The sequence below is a fragment of the Cariama cristata genome, unplaced genomic scaffold (genome assembly GCF_000690535.1).
Source record: "Cariama cristata isolate BGI_N322 unplaced genomic scaffold, ASM69053v1 scaffold39363, whole genome shotgun sequence".
NCBI classification, from domain to species: domain Eukaryota; kingdom Metazoa; phylum Chordata; class Aves; order Cariamiformes; family Cariamidae; genus Cariama; species Cariama cristata.
The window spans coordinates 14,298-31,431 of NW_009607408.1; the positions used below are offsets into that span (position 1 = coordinate 14,298).

The window sequence follows — 17,134 nt, forward strand, 5'->3', positions numbered from 1 at the left end:
AGGAAGAGGATGTCTGCCAGGGCCAGGTTCAGCAAATAGATGTCCGTCATGGTCTTGAGCCTCTTGAAGTAGATGTAGGTGAGCATCACCAGCCCGTTCCCCAGCAGCCCTGTGAAGCAGATGAGGGTGTACATGGCTGGGAGGAAGGCAGCGCGGAAGTTACGGACTTCCTCCTTCTCGCACAGGGTCTCGAACATGGTGTAGTCGATGGTGGTGTTGGAGTCGTAGTCATCGGTGACGTTGTTCCCGGCACAGAACTAGAACAGGGAAGAAGAGAAGAGTGCGGTGGGACAGGTACCGTGCCCCTCCACGGCCGTGTCGGGAAGGGAGCCTGGTGCTGCCCTGGGAGCAGGCAGGAGCCCCCAGCCACGGCCCGCAGAGAAGTCCCAGGGAGTTCCCGAGCGTTGGCTCACGCCAACATCATGAACAGAGTTGGCAAGGTCTCGTGTCTGAAAACATTTCCCATAAGTATGTGGGGTTTGGGGCTTTTGTCGGGGCTCGAAGTGGGAATTCCACCAGAAATTTTCAGTGCTCAGCCAAAGCAGCACCTGCAGGCGCTCAAACATGTGGCTGCTTTCCAGAATGTTTCAGGACCCACACACAGCTGTACGTACAAAGCCAGCTGCGGGATAAAATGTGAAAAATAATACATCCTTCAGCGCTTTCCTCCTCTCAGCAGGGACAACATTTCCTCTTGACTGGCTCTACTCGTTAGGCGTTTTCTGACTTCAGTGTTCCCTCCCTTCTCCCACCTGAGATACTCCTGTTGCTCGCGTCCCCGTCTCGCTTGCGGCAGTGCTGGAAGAGGGATGCGGTCGTAACCGGCAGCAGCCTGGCACGGCGAGCACCGGTGCCCTCCCGGGCTGCCTGGTCCTGCTGCCGGCCCGGTCCCGGCGAGGGGGGAGCCCGCCGAGGGGCTGCGAGCAAAGGGCTCCGTGGGAAGACAAAGCCGGAGCCTCCCTGGGCTCTTTTCTCTGCTAAATTAAGAGGTGTCAATGAGCCTGGGAGGAAACGCAGCGAGCGAAGCAGGAAACTGTTACCGTGCTGGCATGGACACGTTGCCGGTGTCTCATTCAGGCCCCTGCCCCTGATTTAAGTTCTGATTATTCTTGTTTCATCTTCCTACACTGCCATAACCTATGGGGCAGAGTGAGCTTGTGGTATCTGTGCCCTGCTTTTTTCTGACTTATTAGTCTCCAGTGCCTTCTCTCCATTGTGCAGAGATGAAAGGTTTCCCCTGGATACCTCTGCCTGTTATCACCGAATATCTTAGCGTGCTCTCCATCTCAGGCAGGTTTGGCTTTCACCACATCCTGCCTACTATCTGGAGGCATGCCACCAGAAGTGAAAGGGAGAAGAACCGGGCTGCAACACTCTCCCTGCTCTGCCGAGCCTCTCGGAGAGCCCGACCTGGGGGCCATGGCATGGCTGAGGCTGCTCCTGTGGTTGTGGGAGTGCGAGCGCCGGGGCCAGGCCCGCGGTTCAGGCACAGGTCACGGCACAGCTCGGTGCTTTGGGTGCTCCTTCCCGCTTCGGGTTTACTCTGAGCCCCAACAGCCGGAGGAGGATGCTGAACTCTCCCTCCCTGGGCATGTCAGCTCTTCAACACAGACTTCAGTTAAAGCCCAGCGCTTTGAGCAGGTATCTGCGAAGAGCAACGAGCTGGCTCGTCACAAGCACTCGGTGTAGGATGCTCTTGTCTTTCCTGAAAATGCTCTTTTTGGTGCTAGAAGGGGACTTGGTTCTAACAGCCCAGGCCATCTTAAAATCTCAGTGTATGTCATTGTTCTCTCTTTGGTTTTGTTCCTCTTGCTTGTTTTTCCTCTGGTTTCTAGCCCTGCTCTGCTCTCCCCTGCCCACCTCCTTCGGGCTGGATCCCTCGTGTGAGCGGCCGCGTCCCCGCACATCTCTGCAGGGCTGTGGGTGGCTGCTTTTTGCCTCTGAAAGTTTTCCAGATCTCTCTTTACCCACAACACAAATGCAGCTGGATTTCAATGACACTGTTTTGACCATCTTACCTGAAAAATTAGAGGAAGGCTGAAAACAAGGGTGACCTTTAACTGCCTGCCTGTAGAAGAAGAGACACTGTGTTAGTGTTAGTAGTTGAGTGGGGCTTTCCACACGATGCTCCCTCGGAAAAAGCAGTGGTAACGTACTTGACCATGGCATTCTCAGCCCTCCCAAGCTCCCCACAGCTGGGTAAACTGAAACCTGATGAAGGTGCTAACAGGATAACTGAGAGTCACATAATCTGTGCTCTGACAGTAACCTGTTAAGTCTCAGGAGCCTGGCCCCTCCAGCTTCATCTGTAAAGGCTGATGGCTAAGGCCAGTTAACTTGTGCATGGTGTACCCATTTTTATTTTCTACTTTTTTTTTTTTTCCCCCTACAGACAGTCAGCAGCCTGTCTGCTGTGCCTTGTTCTGAGCTGTGAGGGTGTCGCATATGCAACCCATGTAAAAACATGCAGCTGTGAGGGCAATAAATCTGGCCCAGCTGTTCCCTGACAGTGTGGGGACTGGACTGCGGAACAGGAAAGCTCTGCTCCCTGCAGGATATACAAAAACTGAAGCTGGCTGAAATTTATTGCTTGCCTCCAAATGTCAGAGTTGGCTTCTGCCGCCTTTGGATGTGGAGATACAGGATGCTGACAGCTGTGGGGAAAAATTAAATTCAGAGCCAGATGTGATAATGGTGAGAGCAATCTCAGACAAACAGTTCTTCCTGCTGTGGTTAGCAGAGGCATAGAGGCCAGTGAAAGCTTTCTCTGCTCTATTTAAAGCACGTACCAGCACCTAGTTGGGCACTTGCGACTGAAAGTTGCTCAAGCTAGAAGGTGATCTGCAACTGAGAGCAAGCCCTCGCCTCTGCTCTGGCGTGAGCAGAAGACGTGTCCTTCCTCGAGGGAGGGCTGGCTGCCCTCAGCCTCGTGCTCCTCATCCTAGGGTCTCTCTCTAGGCGCTGGCTACTTCCCCGCGCCGCAGCCCCCCACCTCCCTGCTGATGATCTGGTCCGGGATCACTGAGCAAGGCTGGGGCAGAGGCAGGAGATGCCTTTGGCTTTCACCTGCCGGGTGTTCTCCTCATGGCCTGTTTGTTTGTAAATTTGACCGATTCCTTTGCCCCTCTTGTGCTTAGCAGTCTGTTGTACACAGCTCTGTTCTGTTTCTTTGCAGAGCTCCTTTGCACCCTTCCCTGCTCTGCCAGTCTCCTCTTCGGGTATTGCACTGGACCAGGATGCTGAACTTCCACTACTTCAGGTAACTGCGACCGTTGTGCCAGTGTCCCCACTTTAAGTCACAGGCAATAGCATCATTAATAACAGAAATAGTTACTTTGGTATCTGTGATTGGAGATGCTTGTTTATATGTGAGTGGTGATGTGTGGGTGAGAGATCCTCAGCCACGTGTGAAAAAACTCGTACTCTCATCCCCAGAGCCTGTATGTGCGCTTCCCAATATGTCTCGTAGAAGTTTGTGCCTCTCCTTCCCCCCCTTATTTTCATCTTTTATGCTGGTGCAGCTGAGTGCTTAGTTATATTCATACACCCCTCGCCTTCTCCGAATCCTCCTGGAAGAATCTGCAAGATGTAATTGTGCATCGTTAGTGCAGTTTACAGTCAGGAATGGAGGACACCAAGGTTGGGCTTGAGGGGTAAGGGGGGAAGCTTGGCTAAAGGCCGCTGTCTGTACTTTCTGTACGTCCAACAGCTATCGCTCTGACCCGTGGCAGACTACAGGAAGAGGTTTGGTGAGCATCTGGTGTAGCCATCTCTCCCTCCAAGCTGCTGATAATAACTTTTGCATGTTACACACAGGAAATGCACTGAAAACCCAAACCATTTAAACCTGCGGGGTGAATCTAAGCAAGCCTAGACTGTAATTGCCCTCCCTGCCTGGGATGCAGGCATGGGGTCCCTCACCTCTGAAAAAAAGAAAAAACCAAACCCAAACAACCAGCCATTGGAGTCTTTAGTCTTCTGTTCCACCTTCTTAAGAGCCTGGATTCCAGGGGACTCCTGGCGTTGGTGCTTATGGCTGCCTGTGCCTGCTGAGGGATAATAACCATCTCTGCTGGCCCGTCTCAGCCGTGCTGGGCAGGGGCTGAGGCCTCAAAGGCAACGAACTGCCCAGAAGCTGTCTAAAAAGGAGACAGAGGAGAAGAACTGCTCCCAGGCACCAGCCTAAGTCTGACTCCATCAGTGCACCGCTCTCGGCAGCGCTCGGTTTGCATTTTTCATTGTCCCGTGCAAAGGACACGGTGCTGCCTGGTGCCAGCCCGCGGCCGTCGCCCCCTAACCCAGTGCCATCTTCCTCTGCAGGTCTCTCGCATCTCCCCCTCAAGCCCTCACTTAATCTGAAGAGTCATGAGTGCACAGCCCTGGTGAGTTGTTGTTCGTTTGTGTGTGTGTTTTTTGTTGTTTTTCTTGACGCACTGTGAAGTGTCTAACGAAATAGGACTGATAGAGTGACTCAACTAACGATCCTGAAACAGTTCAGCTAAGTATCATTCCTTTGAAGATCTTAACTTCCCCCCACCTCGTTTGCCGTTTCAAGTGTCTTAAATGTCAAATGATTTTTCAGTATAAAAAACAAGCTTGCACTTTTTCTTCTCCTCTTTCTGTCCCCCCCACCTCAGCTCCCGCCCTTGCCAAGGCACAGCCAGCGAGGCCACGCAGCCCCCCGGTCCTCCGGCACGCGTCGGCGGGGCGATCCCCGCGTCACCGCTTTCGGGCAGCCTGGATGGGCCTTGCTTTGCCCTGCGGTGCTCTTAGGGGTCCGGGGCAGCGGAGGGGGGAGCAGAAGCAAACGAGTTGCGGAGAGGAAATGAGATGTGCTCTGGAGTTTAATAGGCAATTTTAGGTAGCTTGCTTTACCTTTTCTTTCTTTTTTTTTTTTTTTCCCCTTTCCTTTGGCAGTTCTGTGCTGTGGGTATTTTCCTAAAGTTTTGTTCCTCAAAATATCGAGAAAAAAAAAACCCTCTCAAAAGTCCCCGTAAACAGTTGAACTAGAAACCTCATTTATAAAAAGACAACAGAAACCCATTACAGCAAATGAGTCAGGCAGGTCATAAAGCCCCATCTCAGCCCCCGTGTCCCTCAGCCGGCGATGCCCTCGTTTGCTGTCGTTCTCAACAGCACGTTCCTGCCCTGCAGGACCTGGGAAAAGGTGGAAAGGAGAATTGCTCCGTGCGAATGAAAGCGGGAAGGGGTTTGTTCCCTGCTGTTGATGGCAGGGCGTGGGGGAGAGCGGACAGCGACCCACCAGTTTTGAAAATCTTCTTCCATAGAGGAAGCACAAGGGATGGGATTCACCCCACTGAACTCTAGCCCTTGACATCTGGTTAGTTGTTTGGCGTCCCTCAACAGCAAAGGGAAAGAACCGGGTGGGTTTAAGTCATGGTTCAACTGCCGTGGGGCGGGCATCTGGGGTGCAGTTAATGCCATGCTGTGGCAGAAGGGTTTGTGAGTCTGGCCAGATGAATCCCAGCCAGTTTAACTGAATCTCCCTCAGCATCAGCAACCAATCTTAAACAAGATAAAAGAAGCTACAGTAGCAGTGAATCCCCCCAAGGTATGCCCAGAAAAGCTTCTGACACTAAGAAATATTTGGTAGCAGAAACACAACCGTGGAGGATGGTTAAAATGGACTGGACAAACAAAATCCTGCAGAGTGAAGCACGGGGCTGGCACGGAGGAGCAGCTGCTCATCTCCGCTGGTGCTGAGGGATGCACAAAGTGAAAAGCAAGAGTTGGGAACACTTGAGGGAGTATTGGCCGACCTGGCAAACCTGCTCTGGCTAAACACTCGTGGTGAAAGCGTATTTTACTGTTGGCCAGAACTGCAAAGAAAAAGTTTCGGTCTCGAGCACCTTAGCACATGTGTAAGCAGTGAGTAACGTACTGTTGATATCTTTAAACATGTACTGGTTTCTGCTGCCTCTTCGCTATCAGTATAGTAGGCTTTTGGGGAAAGAACCGGATATTTCTGAGAAAAATTAATCATACGTAAATGATATAATGACTATTGGCAGTTAACAGCTCAGTGCCTGTTCTCCCCCTCTTTCCCCTCTACTTCTCACAACTGGCAGAGGAAAGATACCGTCATTTCAGGAACGGACAGACCCAGTGAAACTAAGTCATACTTTTATTTCATGCGTTCATAGATCTGTTACAGAAGAAAGTTAATACTTGCCTGCCTCCATGCCTTTTAGGAAATTGTGAATCGAAAGACAAGATAAGCAGAGATAAGCAAGTTAAAAAATTCATTCTTAAGTGAGCCAATCATGTTTCCTACATAACTTTTTTTTTTTAAAAAAAAAAAAAGGCAATAATGCTGTGCATCTTCCAGTGCTGTGAAATATTTCTTTTGGAATATTCCTCTGAAATACAGCAGTAGGACACAAAACCCAAAGGAGGAAAATTGTCATACTCTTCTTGTCAGGTTCTTGCTAATTCTTTTTTTTCCCTGTCATAATTAACTTTTACCAATTAGCTAAAGTCAGAGTAACAGCTGTCCCCACAAATACCAAACCCCTTAAAACAAGAAACCTACAACGTGCCCATACGATGTTGCAGAGGCCAGACGTTCAAATGAGAGAAGATGTGTGGCCAGCAGGGCCGGCTGGGTTATGATCTGTCGGTTTGGATTTCCTAAGCCATTGATTGCCAGACGCTGCGAGGAGGCACCCGGGAGAAGCCTCCCTCTGCCCCTTCCCTGCTGGCTCCTATGGGACCCATCATCCTATGAGACCCAGCACCTCCAGTGCGCGCGCTGGGAGCATCCTGCATCCCCCAGCTGCTTTTCCCCAGCATCGCTTCAGAGGCTGGGAGACCCCGAGCTCCCTGTTCCTAACTCGGCGCAGGGCTCAGCACCACCTGCACCGTACATGGCTCCACATTCAGACACGGCCCGTGGAACACCCCTCTGCTTAATCCAGAAATGACTCCAGGACCTTCAAGAAGAGAAATCCCTGCCTGGGAAGTGAGGACTAATTTTGGGGCTGAAAGAGCAGGCAAAGATACAAAAACAAGCAGTTCTTTTCCCAGCTGTACCAGACTAGCTCTCTGTGTGGTTTTGCGTGAGTCACTAAGTTGTTGCATCTTCATTTCTTCAACAAAGGAGAAGGCAGGAGTCCCCGTTCTTGTGCTGCAGTCTAAGCACCTGTAGGGAACCAGGTGCTCCAATCTCAGGGTGCTGACAGCTGTCTCTGGTGCTGCCTGCAGCACTTCGCGTAGGACACCCACACCTCCCTGCCTGCTGGGGGCACAGGGAACCCCCTCACAGCCCAGTTAATTTAAAACTCCAATTTGAAAATGTCACAGGGAAAAGGCAGTGACACCTCCCATTTCATCCTCTTACAAAGCTTAATTCATTACACCTGGAACAGGGCTTTACTGGGATGAACACCACGGCTGCTGTCCCATCCCTCTCGCTGTCCTTCCCACAGCTCTGACCACGCGCTCTGGCATAGAGAGGTGCTGGTTGTATTGTGCACCCAGTTTGGTTAGTCCGGTCACAGACTAACTTACCCACCTGAGCTACTGCATCTGTCCCTCTTCCCTGCGCTCCCTCAGTCACGCTGGGATTAGTGTTTGCAAATATTTGAGCAATAAAAAAATAAATAAAAAAGGAATAAATCTTGTCTTAGAGGGAAGAAGAGCCTGCACCTTATCTGCCACATCTCCAGCCCACAGTGCCATCCATTCCCCCCCTGCGGCCGCCCACCTACTCAAGCTCCTGGAAGTTGGTGCCTGCAGAGCGCTGGGTGGGAAAGAACAAGAACGAAGGGAGAAGAAAGTTGGAAACTTGCAGCAGGAAAGAAACAAACTGGCTTGTGCCTCCTGGGCTAATGGGATGCCATGGACCAGAGAGAAGAGGCTTCTCCTGCTTACTTGCTCTTCTCTGCGTGCTTCGTGCTGGGGTAACCCAGGGGAATGGGGACCCGCACGAGTGCCCTGGCGTAGGGCTGTGCAGCTCTGAGCAAGCACAGACCCATAACTTTTGCAGCAAAGTTTTTGTTGCTGCAGTGAAGATACTCATTAATAGAAACAATTTGCAAAAGACTGGACAGACTTAGCCAACAATAAACTTGGATATGCTTGCTCCTAATTCCTTGATTTATTCACTGAATTAAGATGTTGCCAAGGACATAGCATTCCCTTTTTTTTTTCTCCTATTAAGAAAAGGTACAAATTATGTGAGATGAGCTCGTTTGCTTTGGGACAAAATAGTCCCTTGAAATTGCCTCCAAGCCCATTTTTTGGTGTTTGTTTCTGAAGTAATTGACTGGCGTTTTTTGAGCTTGTAAAAAAGAACTGTGCTTTTTTTTTTTTAATAGTAAATATGAAGAAGATGAAAGTCTTTTATATTGTTTAGCTGCTCTGTTAAAAGTGCTCCATCCTGTGTCATAGGGCATGAATTTGGGCATTATTAATAAAGCTGAAGACAAAGTCAGAGGCTGTAGAACAGGTACTCACCACCATCCATGGTCTTGTTTCAAACAGAGATGAAGTCACGAGGTTAGCAAGGGCATCATATGTTCCCGCGCAGCCTCAGCGCACCGCAGCTCCCGCCAGAGACCCTTTTTGGGAAACTCTGTCTTTTATACTTCCTGCACCTCTGCAAGAAGCTCATGACACGCCCTGGTGTCGCTGACATTTAGTAGACCCTCCTCCTCCTCCTCCTCCTCATCGTGCTTTCGCCAATACAGGAAAGCCGTGCTGCGTGCCACGCTGCCTTCGGACATTCGGGGTGCTCGGGTGCCGCCCCAGCGCGCGGAGCCAAGGGCTGCACACACGCACTTTTTACTGAGCCTTGGTAAAGTGCAGTGGGTTCTGCTTTTGCACTTACACGTGAGAAATTGTGAAGGGACAAAAGGAAGGAGTCTCCTTCCTTGTTATCTCTCCCCTCCACAGCAGATCCTGCTTCACCTGCCAGAGCATCCACCAGAACCCGGTGCTGTAGGAAACAGGGAGGATCCCCCCCTCCGCCACCGGACCCTTTCTGGGGAAGGTGTTCAACTACCACATGAAAAAAAAAAATCTCAGTGTGCAGGACTGCCAGTGCCAGCATCCCTTTGCCCTTCTCCCACACGCTTGCAGCATCCCCTCTAGATTATCAGCAGCTCAAGCGAGTAAGTGGACTTCCCCCTCTCTTTCTGCTTTTGGGTGTTTTTGTGTTACCATCTGCTGAGTATCAGCATGCACCATCTTCCTCAAAAGGTTTTGCACTTTGTGGTCCCACGCCTTCCCTACCATCACGTTACTGCAGAAGTTTCAGACCTCAGGACGTAGCCCCGGGAGGCCCTGCAGCACCCTCAGCTCTGGTCCCCGCCTTGACAAGGAGTCACTTCGTCCGGTCCTGTTCCTAAATGGATCAGCTCCAACACAAATCAGTGCCTTTTGTTTTGTGGGTGTCCAAGGTGGACCCCCCGCTCTTGGAACAGACTCCTCTAACAGGCAGAAACATCAGCTCCTCAAACTCGATTTCCTCCCAAGGTGACTCAGAAAGTATTTGCTTTGGCATCTTGTCCTCTGCATCTTCTTACAATTATGTCAATGCTGTTACTGCAGCCGGGACAGATGGAAAAATAAAGCATCACAGGATGGATCCCAGACAGAGCTTGCAATCCCCGACAGGTTCAAAAGTACCTGGCCCTTCGGGGCTTGCCCTGGAGTTAAGGGTGCAGGTCGCCGGCTCGGTGCTGGAGGAAGGTGAAGGGGCCCGGGATGGACCCGGACAAGCCAGGTCGCTGCGCAGGGAACTTCAGAACCAGCCAGAGAGCCCAGTCCCGTGGAAGAGAGGGAGCACAGCTCAGGCAATGTTTATGTGGCTGGGAGACACCTCGGAAGGCACTCATCTGCTTCACAAATTGAAATAAAGGAAAAACCTATGCTACCTATGTTGCATTTAGGCTAATTCAGAGGTAATGTATTTACGCTGCGTCAAACAAGGAACTGCAGTTAAATAGCTATTACAAAAGGCATCTGTGCCAGGCAGCCACTGGCTGGCTGCCGTGAATCACTGTCCTTTTCAGGGTGATCTGATCAGTGTCTTAATTATCTGACCATTATACGGGGTACGTACTACAAGGAGCAGATAAGTTGCGTTAAAGGAGACGATCGGTTACGTCAGCACCAGCACCTCAGCCCCGCTGCCCATACAACCTCCGGGGCAGACTCCAGCTCACCGCCCGCATCCAGGCAGAAATCACTTTGTGAATGACGCCTCTCCTAAACGTTGAAACGCTACAGCCAGCGAATGTTCGTTAGTCTGTGGCTCTCGGGCAAAGACAAGACTTGTCACTGCTGGGGAGAGCCGATTTCTTTCCCTCTAGCATAGCTTAGCCCTGGAAGGGCTGAAGATTCTGTGTTGTTAAAAAAAAAATGACATTACAGCGGGATGTGTCTGTCTAGATGATTAAGTCCATGTAATGGCTAACCACAGTCAAAAGAGGACTTCTGTAGAATTTGAGTGCCTGTGAGAGTCTGGTCCTAAACCTGCTGATCACTTGCTGCCTTGCCCTTAACACCAGCTGCTTCAACGGGGAGCCAGGTGTTTCGCTCCCGAGCTCTCTCAAGCCCAAGTTAAATATTTCTGAAGCCAAGGATGCTGTGGATGGTCTCGGATCCTACGTGAGCACCCGTCCACCGTTTCAGACCCTCCTTAGACATTGTGCCGGCCCAGCTGTCACTCAAAAGCCTTCTCAGCGTTTCCCCCTCAGCAGCCCAGTGCCACTGCGGTTCTGATCCCATTCCGGGGGGCTCCAGGGGCACGATGCTGCGGCTTGGAGACGGTTCACCATTTTCAGCTGCCTTTGCAGAAGCTGGCCCGCGCTTCCCTTAGCGCTCTCTAAGCACACATCATGGGCTTTTCAGCACCCCTCGCTTTTGACTTATCTCAGTAGGCAGGTACAGGTCACATCTCTGCAACTCTATTTATTGCTCTGTTTTCCTTTTGTTCATCAATTATCCAGGCAGGTACGCTGCCTTTGAGAGTTTTATCTTGTAACCGCTTCCGCCGAGAAGGACTAGAGATGAAAGGCTTCCCTCAGGTACAGGCAGAATACTCAGAAATGGTGGGCGTAAAGCCTTTAAAGGTAGTCGGGGTGCTCTCTGCGGGAGGGGGGGTGTGGAGATGGGCACGAGCGCCTGCCTTCCCTCTGTTCTCGGAGGGGACGAGGCCGGAGGGCAGCGCCGCAGCGAATCCCTCCCCAGCTCCGCGGCGGCTGAAGCCGAAGACAACGAGAGAACGGAGGTGGGCAGATGGTTTGCAGTTCGTTTTCTGCACCTACTCCCAAGCTTTCACTTCAGAGTTTTGGTACAGGCCAAGTCCTGTGTTGTCAGAGCCAAGTCAGGCAAATTGTTTTCCTTAAAAAAGAATGGGAATATTTTAAAATAAACAATTTACTATGACTTTATGACACAGTCTTGTACAGTCATGTTTTATACCTAGGGAGTTCTCAAAACATTTGCTTCAGTTGACTGTGTATATTTGCAGTCTATTTCATGCCGTAGTGATTCTGTCTCTGACATATTCCCTTTAACACCTGCACCCCAAGAGCGATCTTTTACTTTCGTAATCCTGCATGAACAAACATACCGCACTCCTGCACGCTGCCCGGCCTGATCGGTGCCCAAGAAAGCCACGCGGTGCTGTTTGCTCACTCAAACACATTTGTTACCCTACAGTTAAAATAACTACTATAAAAAAAAAAAATCAAGTTACCAGGTATTTTTTCAGTCTTACATTAGAGTGTAGGTTACTCTGCACACCTCCACTGCAAGAGGAGTGGGAATGGATGATTAAAGTTTGTTGCCCGGGTTGCAGTACTCGAGCTAGATGACAGTTGTTCATCAATGTGACTTCTCAAAAGAAACTGCAGTTCCTAATAAATTCCACAGAAGTTAGCTCAGAAAGACAGACTTCGGTTCAGGTTGGCTCTACTTGAACTGAAACACTCAGTTTGCTGAACTGGATAGAAACATGCAATCTTAATTTGATCTGACATTAAATTGCAACTCATTCAGCAATGAAATATCTCATGGGAAGTTAGTTCCCGTATTTCACATCTATGTCCGCTGTGTAAAACTGGACTTCTTGCAGTCTCTCCTCCAACTAAGTCTCACGGACACCCCGAAACGGAAAGGATCCCAGTGCCTCGCAGGAGGCGGTGCCTGGGCTGGATGATCTTGGGAAGTGGGACTCGTAAGGCTCTACCACGCTTCAGCAGGGTGTAATTCATTCTGAGAAAAGCACAGCACAAGATGTTTTTACATCCTGAATTCAGAGCCTTCCTGTATCTTCCACTAATTTTGCTTTAAGTGAATCGAGGTGAAAACAGACCCTGCAATGCCACTTTCTCAGCAGGTGGAGAGTCCTGCCGCTGCAGCCAGCCCTGCCCGTGGCCGCACAAGAACCCCCGGCGTCGCAGGGTGCCCAGCGCGTCGCACGAGCAGTTTCAGGTAGGCACACCGGCATTACTGTGGGCCAGCTTCAGGCTGAGCACCGAGGAAGGTTTTGCGTACAAGCAAAAGCATCACAGTGCAAACCCAGGTATCGCAGGTCCCTTGCGGTCTGCTGACCTGTCCTTCTCTTTCCCGGCACCCTGCCACAAGCCAAGACGGCATGGGGCACCGAAGGGAACGCCGGCTGCATCCCCCTGCTCTCAGCTCCGTTGTTCTGCTCTTTTGCTGACCTGAACCACCAGGAAGGGTTTCTCCCCTTCGCTGTAGGAAGCCGGAGTGCCCCAGACAGAAGCACTGGTGAGTTACGGGCGAACCTTACTCAGCTGCCCACTTCCCTGTAACGTCCCTCCTCTTACGTCAAGGAGGGACCCTGACGTCTCCTCTGCTGTTTCGCTTTGCCCGGCAGTGCCAAACCGAGATACTCGGGATCTCCCATCTCCAATTTTGCCTCCTGCCCAAAGAGCCCTCTCGGCTCTCGAGCTGCTGGGCTGGCGTTTGGGAGGGGCGCAGGGAAAGTTTGGGTGTTGAGGTCAGCAGGTCTGCTCCGGCGCGGGCTTTGACACAGGCGTTCCTCAAGCAAACAAAATAGCAGAAGTGAAATCGCGAGTAAATTCCTGACATTAAGAGCGGTACCAAACTGGGATTCCTCACCGAGAGGCGTTCTTAGAGTGGTTGTAGGGGATGCCCTGAAAAAAGTCTCATGATTGTGATCTTACCATGAGGTTATTAGAAGATCCTTATCCTCCCAGCGGAGGAAGCAATCTGTGCAGCAGGCAGGCTCCTATCGGGGACGTGCAGTTGCCCATGTTGCCTGTTGGTCAGCCGCGGGAGGGAAGCCACCGGGAATTCACCTTCTTCACGCCCGCGTCACGTCACAGGTGATGGCCTTTTCTCCACGTCTTTTTTGGAGAAGAAAAAAAAAAAATAATAAAAAAAGGCAGTTTAACCAGATTGGCATCCGCTCTGCACTAAAGCAACTTCCTCAACCTGCAGTCCAGGAATTGAGCTGTGAGGAGGGAAATGTCCCCAGCGACACAGGTGGCGACAGGTCAGGCTGGCAGAGGCGCGGATGCTCTGCTTGCCACCGCTGAGGTGCCGGGACAAGCCCGGTAACGGGCCACTGCCCGCACGTGCTGCTGGTCCTGCCGTCCCTCGGGCCAGGGCCGGGTGCCTTCCCCTGCCTTCTGCCCCGTTTTGTTTGCCCACGCTGCCGGGTCCCTTGGTATGCGGAGGGGTCCGTGATGAACAAACGGATCCTTTCTGGTCTGAACTAACGTGAAAGAGACAGTGGTTGCCCCAGAACGACATGTGGGGAAAGGAGAGGAGCTAAAAATTAGGAAGAAAAACTCCTGGGACGCTATAGGAGCCGTGCTGGGGATGGTGCGTGAGCACTGGTTATGTCCAGAGAGGGTTTTGAAGCCTTCCCTGTACTTCGTTCCCACACAGGTGGGCACACTGCTGGGAAGTTCCCACAGGATATCAAGCTAGTGAGCAATGAATTCTTTAGGGAGATAAAGCATTGTGTCTCCTAAAAAGAACTGAGGGTTAATGTGTCTGCTGACTGTGCAGCAAGCATCCTTCCTGCAAGCCTGTGTTGCCGTGCTCAAAAGGTGTAAGATTTAACACCAGTCCCCTGTGGCCTTTGAAACAAAACTGGGCATAGAAACAGGGAATAACCTCATCAGTGGTTTCTCCAAGAAGAGCTCATCCAGCCCTCTCGATCACAGATCTGGCATTCTTCATCCCCAGGCTTAAAAAAATAATAATAAAAAGATCGAATTGTGATTTTTCACTCGGTTTCTGTTGTTACTGTCACTCTTTCTGGCTTGGCTCCCTGCCCCCAACTCTGGAATTGGTGCCAACATTAAAATGTTTTTTTTCTTGCCTTTTTAATAGAATTGAGTGACAAAAAGCAAATTGAAACTAGCTGTTTACAGAAATTACAGACTTCTATAAGTCACAAGCGAAGCCGTACGTGATAATTTACAACAAAATAAGACACCAGCCCGATAACTGCAAAACCACTTCAAAAAAACCCCTTGAAGGCCGTGGAAAAAAAAGCGTCAAAGTGAAAGAAGGGAACTGAGAACAAAAACAGTGAGGCAGACCTAAACCAGAGCAGGATCCATGCTTTCAAGCCTCAGCCTAGTGGCTGATCTCCACTCGGCCATCAGTGCCATCCCAGCGGGGAGAGGTTTGCGAGAGTCCCTGTCAATAGTACTCTGCGCGCATGGGGGAGACTTCAAAGCCCGGAACCAAAGCACTCGATCAAGGTTTTGAGGACTTAACCAAGTGTTGCAGGCTCCTTCAAGGCACCAACACTTACGGCTGCAATCGGTCCGAGAGGGAACCGGGGCTCGCTGGGTGCCTGCCCGGGAGAACAAAGTGCAATTACAGCTCCTTCGTCCGTCGAACTCGATTAACCGCCCCTCTCCTGCACTGCAGCAATTGCAGTTTACATCCCAGGTGCCCAGAGAGCTTAAAGCTGATTTCGAGCCTCAGCTGAAGCCGTACCCGCATCCCTTACAGCGCCGACGCCTGCCGTCCTCCCTCCAGGTGGGCAGCAGGAGTCAGGGAACAGACAGCAAAGCCAAGGTCCGAATCCAGAGCTCCCTGCTCTCCATCTCTAACCACGAGAAGAACCCTTCCTGACGGCTTGGTGACCCCCACGCTCGCCCGTCCCCTTTCCTGACAGGGAGCAGTTTTGCAGAAGTAATGCCACGTATGTTGTGCAGGTACTAAATTAAAGAGCGTTGTCGCCAGTCCAGTGGAGAAGCTACCGCGAGGCAATGCTAGCAGGCTGAGGATGGTTTCTGCTCAGGGTGAGATCCAAAACAGTAACCAAACCCGCATTCTAGCTGACAGCGAGTTCACACGCGAGCATGAAATCTGTAACGGAGTGCCGAGAGCAGTTTGCGATCTCGCCCTTCCAAGCGCAGTAGGTTACCAAAGGGCGACACCGAAGCCCGACTGCAGACACCGAGGTGCTGCCGGGCACTCGCACACCGCGGCTAACTCCCAGTGAAGTCCTAGAAGGGCCCAGCGCCGTCGTTTTTAATGCAATGCAGTAAGAGAGAACAAAACCAGATTGTTGTGCTAACTATTGCACCCACACGTCTCATCTCTGCAGCACCGCTGGAGCCAAAGCACTCGTGCATCCTCGTTACCTTGCTGTGAAATCCTGCCCCTGCTCAGCAGAGGGGACAGTTTGTGGTACGAAACATTGATAATAAATGACAGTTATTTAACGCTTGCACTCAAAAGTCCCAGAAACTGTTACTAACAAAACTTCACACTCTGGATTAATTTTTTTTTTTTCGTTAAGTGTACAAGGATGTCAATTAAATGCATGGATTAAAGTGGATTAGTTAAACTGCATCAAGCCCACACAAAGACACTCTTACTCAGAATTAAGATGATCTTAATTCAATTTAACTTAGTTGACATGGCAAGTTAAATGAGCGTGACTATGAATTACTCTTATCGACTAATTGACTCAACTGTGGCAGGGTTACCGAACAGGGTCCTATCAAGTTATCCAAGAGCAAAGTGGAAATTACATCAGTTTTCCTGGGACAGGGCGTCAGCCCGGCAGCGGGAGACTGCTCTCCTCTCCGGACAGCAGAAAACGCGTGCCGGGTGCGAGGTTCCTAAGGGAGCTTTTCCCGTGATCGGCCCGTACAAACCTGCGCCGGTGCAAAAGCAGCTTTACACTCTTCTCTGTGGTCACATTTACCCAAGAGCGGCTTAAACAGAAAATCTAGGGCTAATATTTGAGTTTCTGCCATTTGTGCAGGGATGTGGCTTCAGATCAGTTCCATCTTCTGGGACGAGACGTGGAGAGACGCAAACCGCCACCCGGCAGCGCTTTCATGGAGACAGTGCTGGAAGCCCGAGCCTTCCCCTTGGCACCTACCGCCTAAAGCTTCACCTACAGCCCACTAAAGCGCGTCTCTCCACTTTCTTACAAGGTCTCTTGTCTGTAAACAACCTTTCTCAGTGCCCCACGCACAGGATTCTTCCAAGGGATCCCGTTTTGTCACAGACGCAGCATTTTTCACTATAGCTCGCTCTTGTTAAAGCATTGTAAAAAGAAAAGGAAAAAGATAGATCCCAAGTTCTTTTTAACGCTCTTAATTTCTATTTGCCATAATCTATATGAAGGTAGAAACCCATAGCCACCACTCAGTCGTAAACAGAGGCGTGCGAGTAAGCGAGGTGGTATAACCGGCAGCCTTACGAGGTGGGGGAGTTAAATTCACAGCCTGGGCAGCTGTGTGGTTTGAAGCCCTGATGACAGTCCCTAAAAAAAGGTGTGCTTGTCCTGGTTTGGCTAAAACAGGACTGTTTCTCCTTTCCGGAGTTTTTCTTCCAGCTAAGTTCCTTCTAAGTAACTGCACTTTCTGACAGTACAGCTCCGTGTTTTCAGACACCATCTGCGCTTCAGCCCTGGTAACGCTCGGTGTTTACAGTCGCTCCTGCAGGGTCGGTAGGGTTGGGACGCCGACTGCCCCACGTTTGTACTTACCCCCATGAGAACCGCGGCCACCGCTGGCCCCCTTTGCCAAGCGAGTAGAAAGGCGTTAAAGGGTGGCACCTGCGGCAGAGGGGAGAGGTGGCCAAGGCCTGACCCAGGAGGTGTTCCGTCCCATCCACCTCATCCTCC

At 51.0% G+C, this 17,134-nt stretch overlaps 1 protein-coding gene across 1 annotated transcript in view; it reads right to left on the minus strand.

The window, feature by feature from the left end:
- The window catches only part of CCR7 (chemokine (C-C motif) receptor 7), a 9,285-nt gene extending 797 nt beyond the window's left edge, over positions 1-8,488 (minus strand). Inside the window, 3 exon segments of the mRNA XM_009696694.1 lie at positions 1-257; positions 2,019-2,068; positions 8,479-8,488. Of these exon segments, the coding sequence (XP_009694996.1) occupies positions 1-257; positions 2,019-2,068; positions 8,479-8,488 (317 nt within the window).
- Between the last annotated feature and the right edge of the window lie 8,646 nt (positions 8,489-17,134).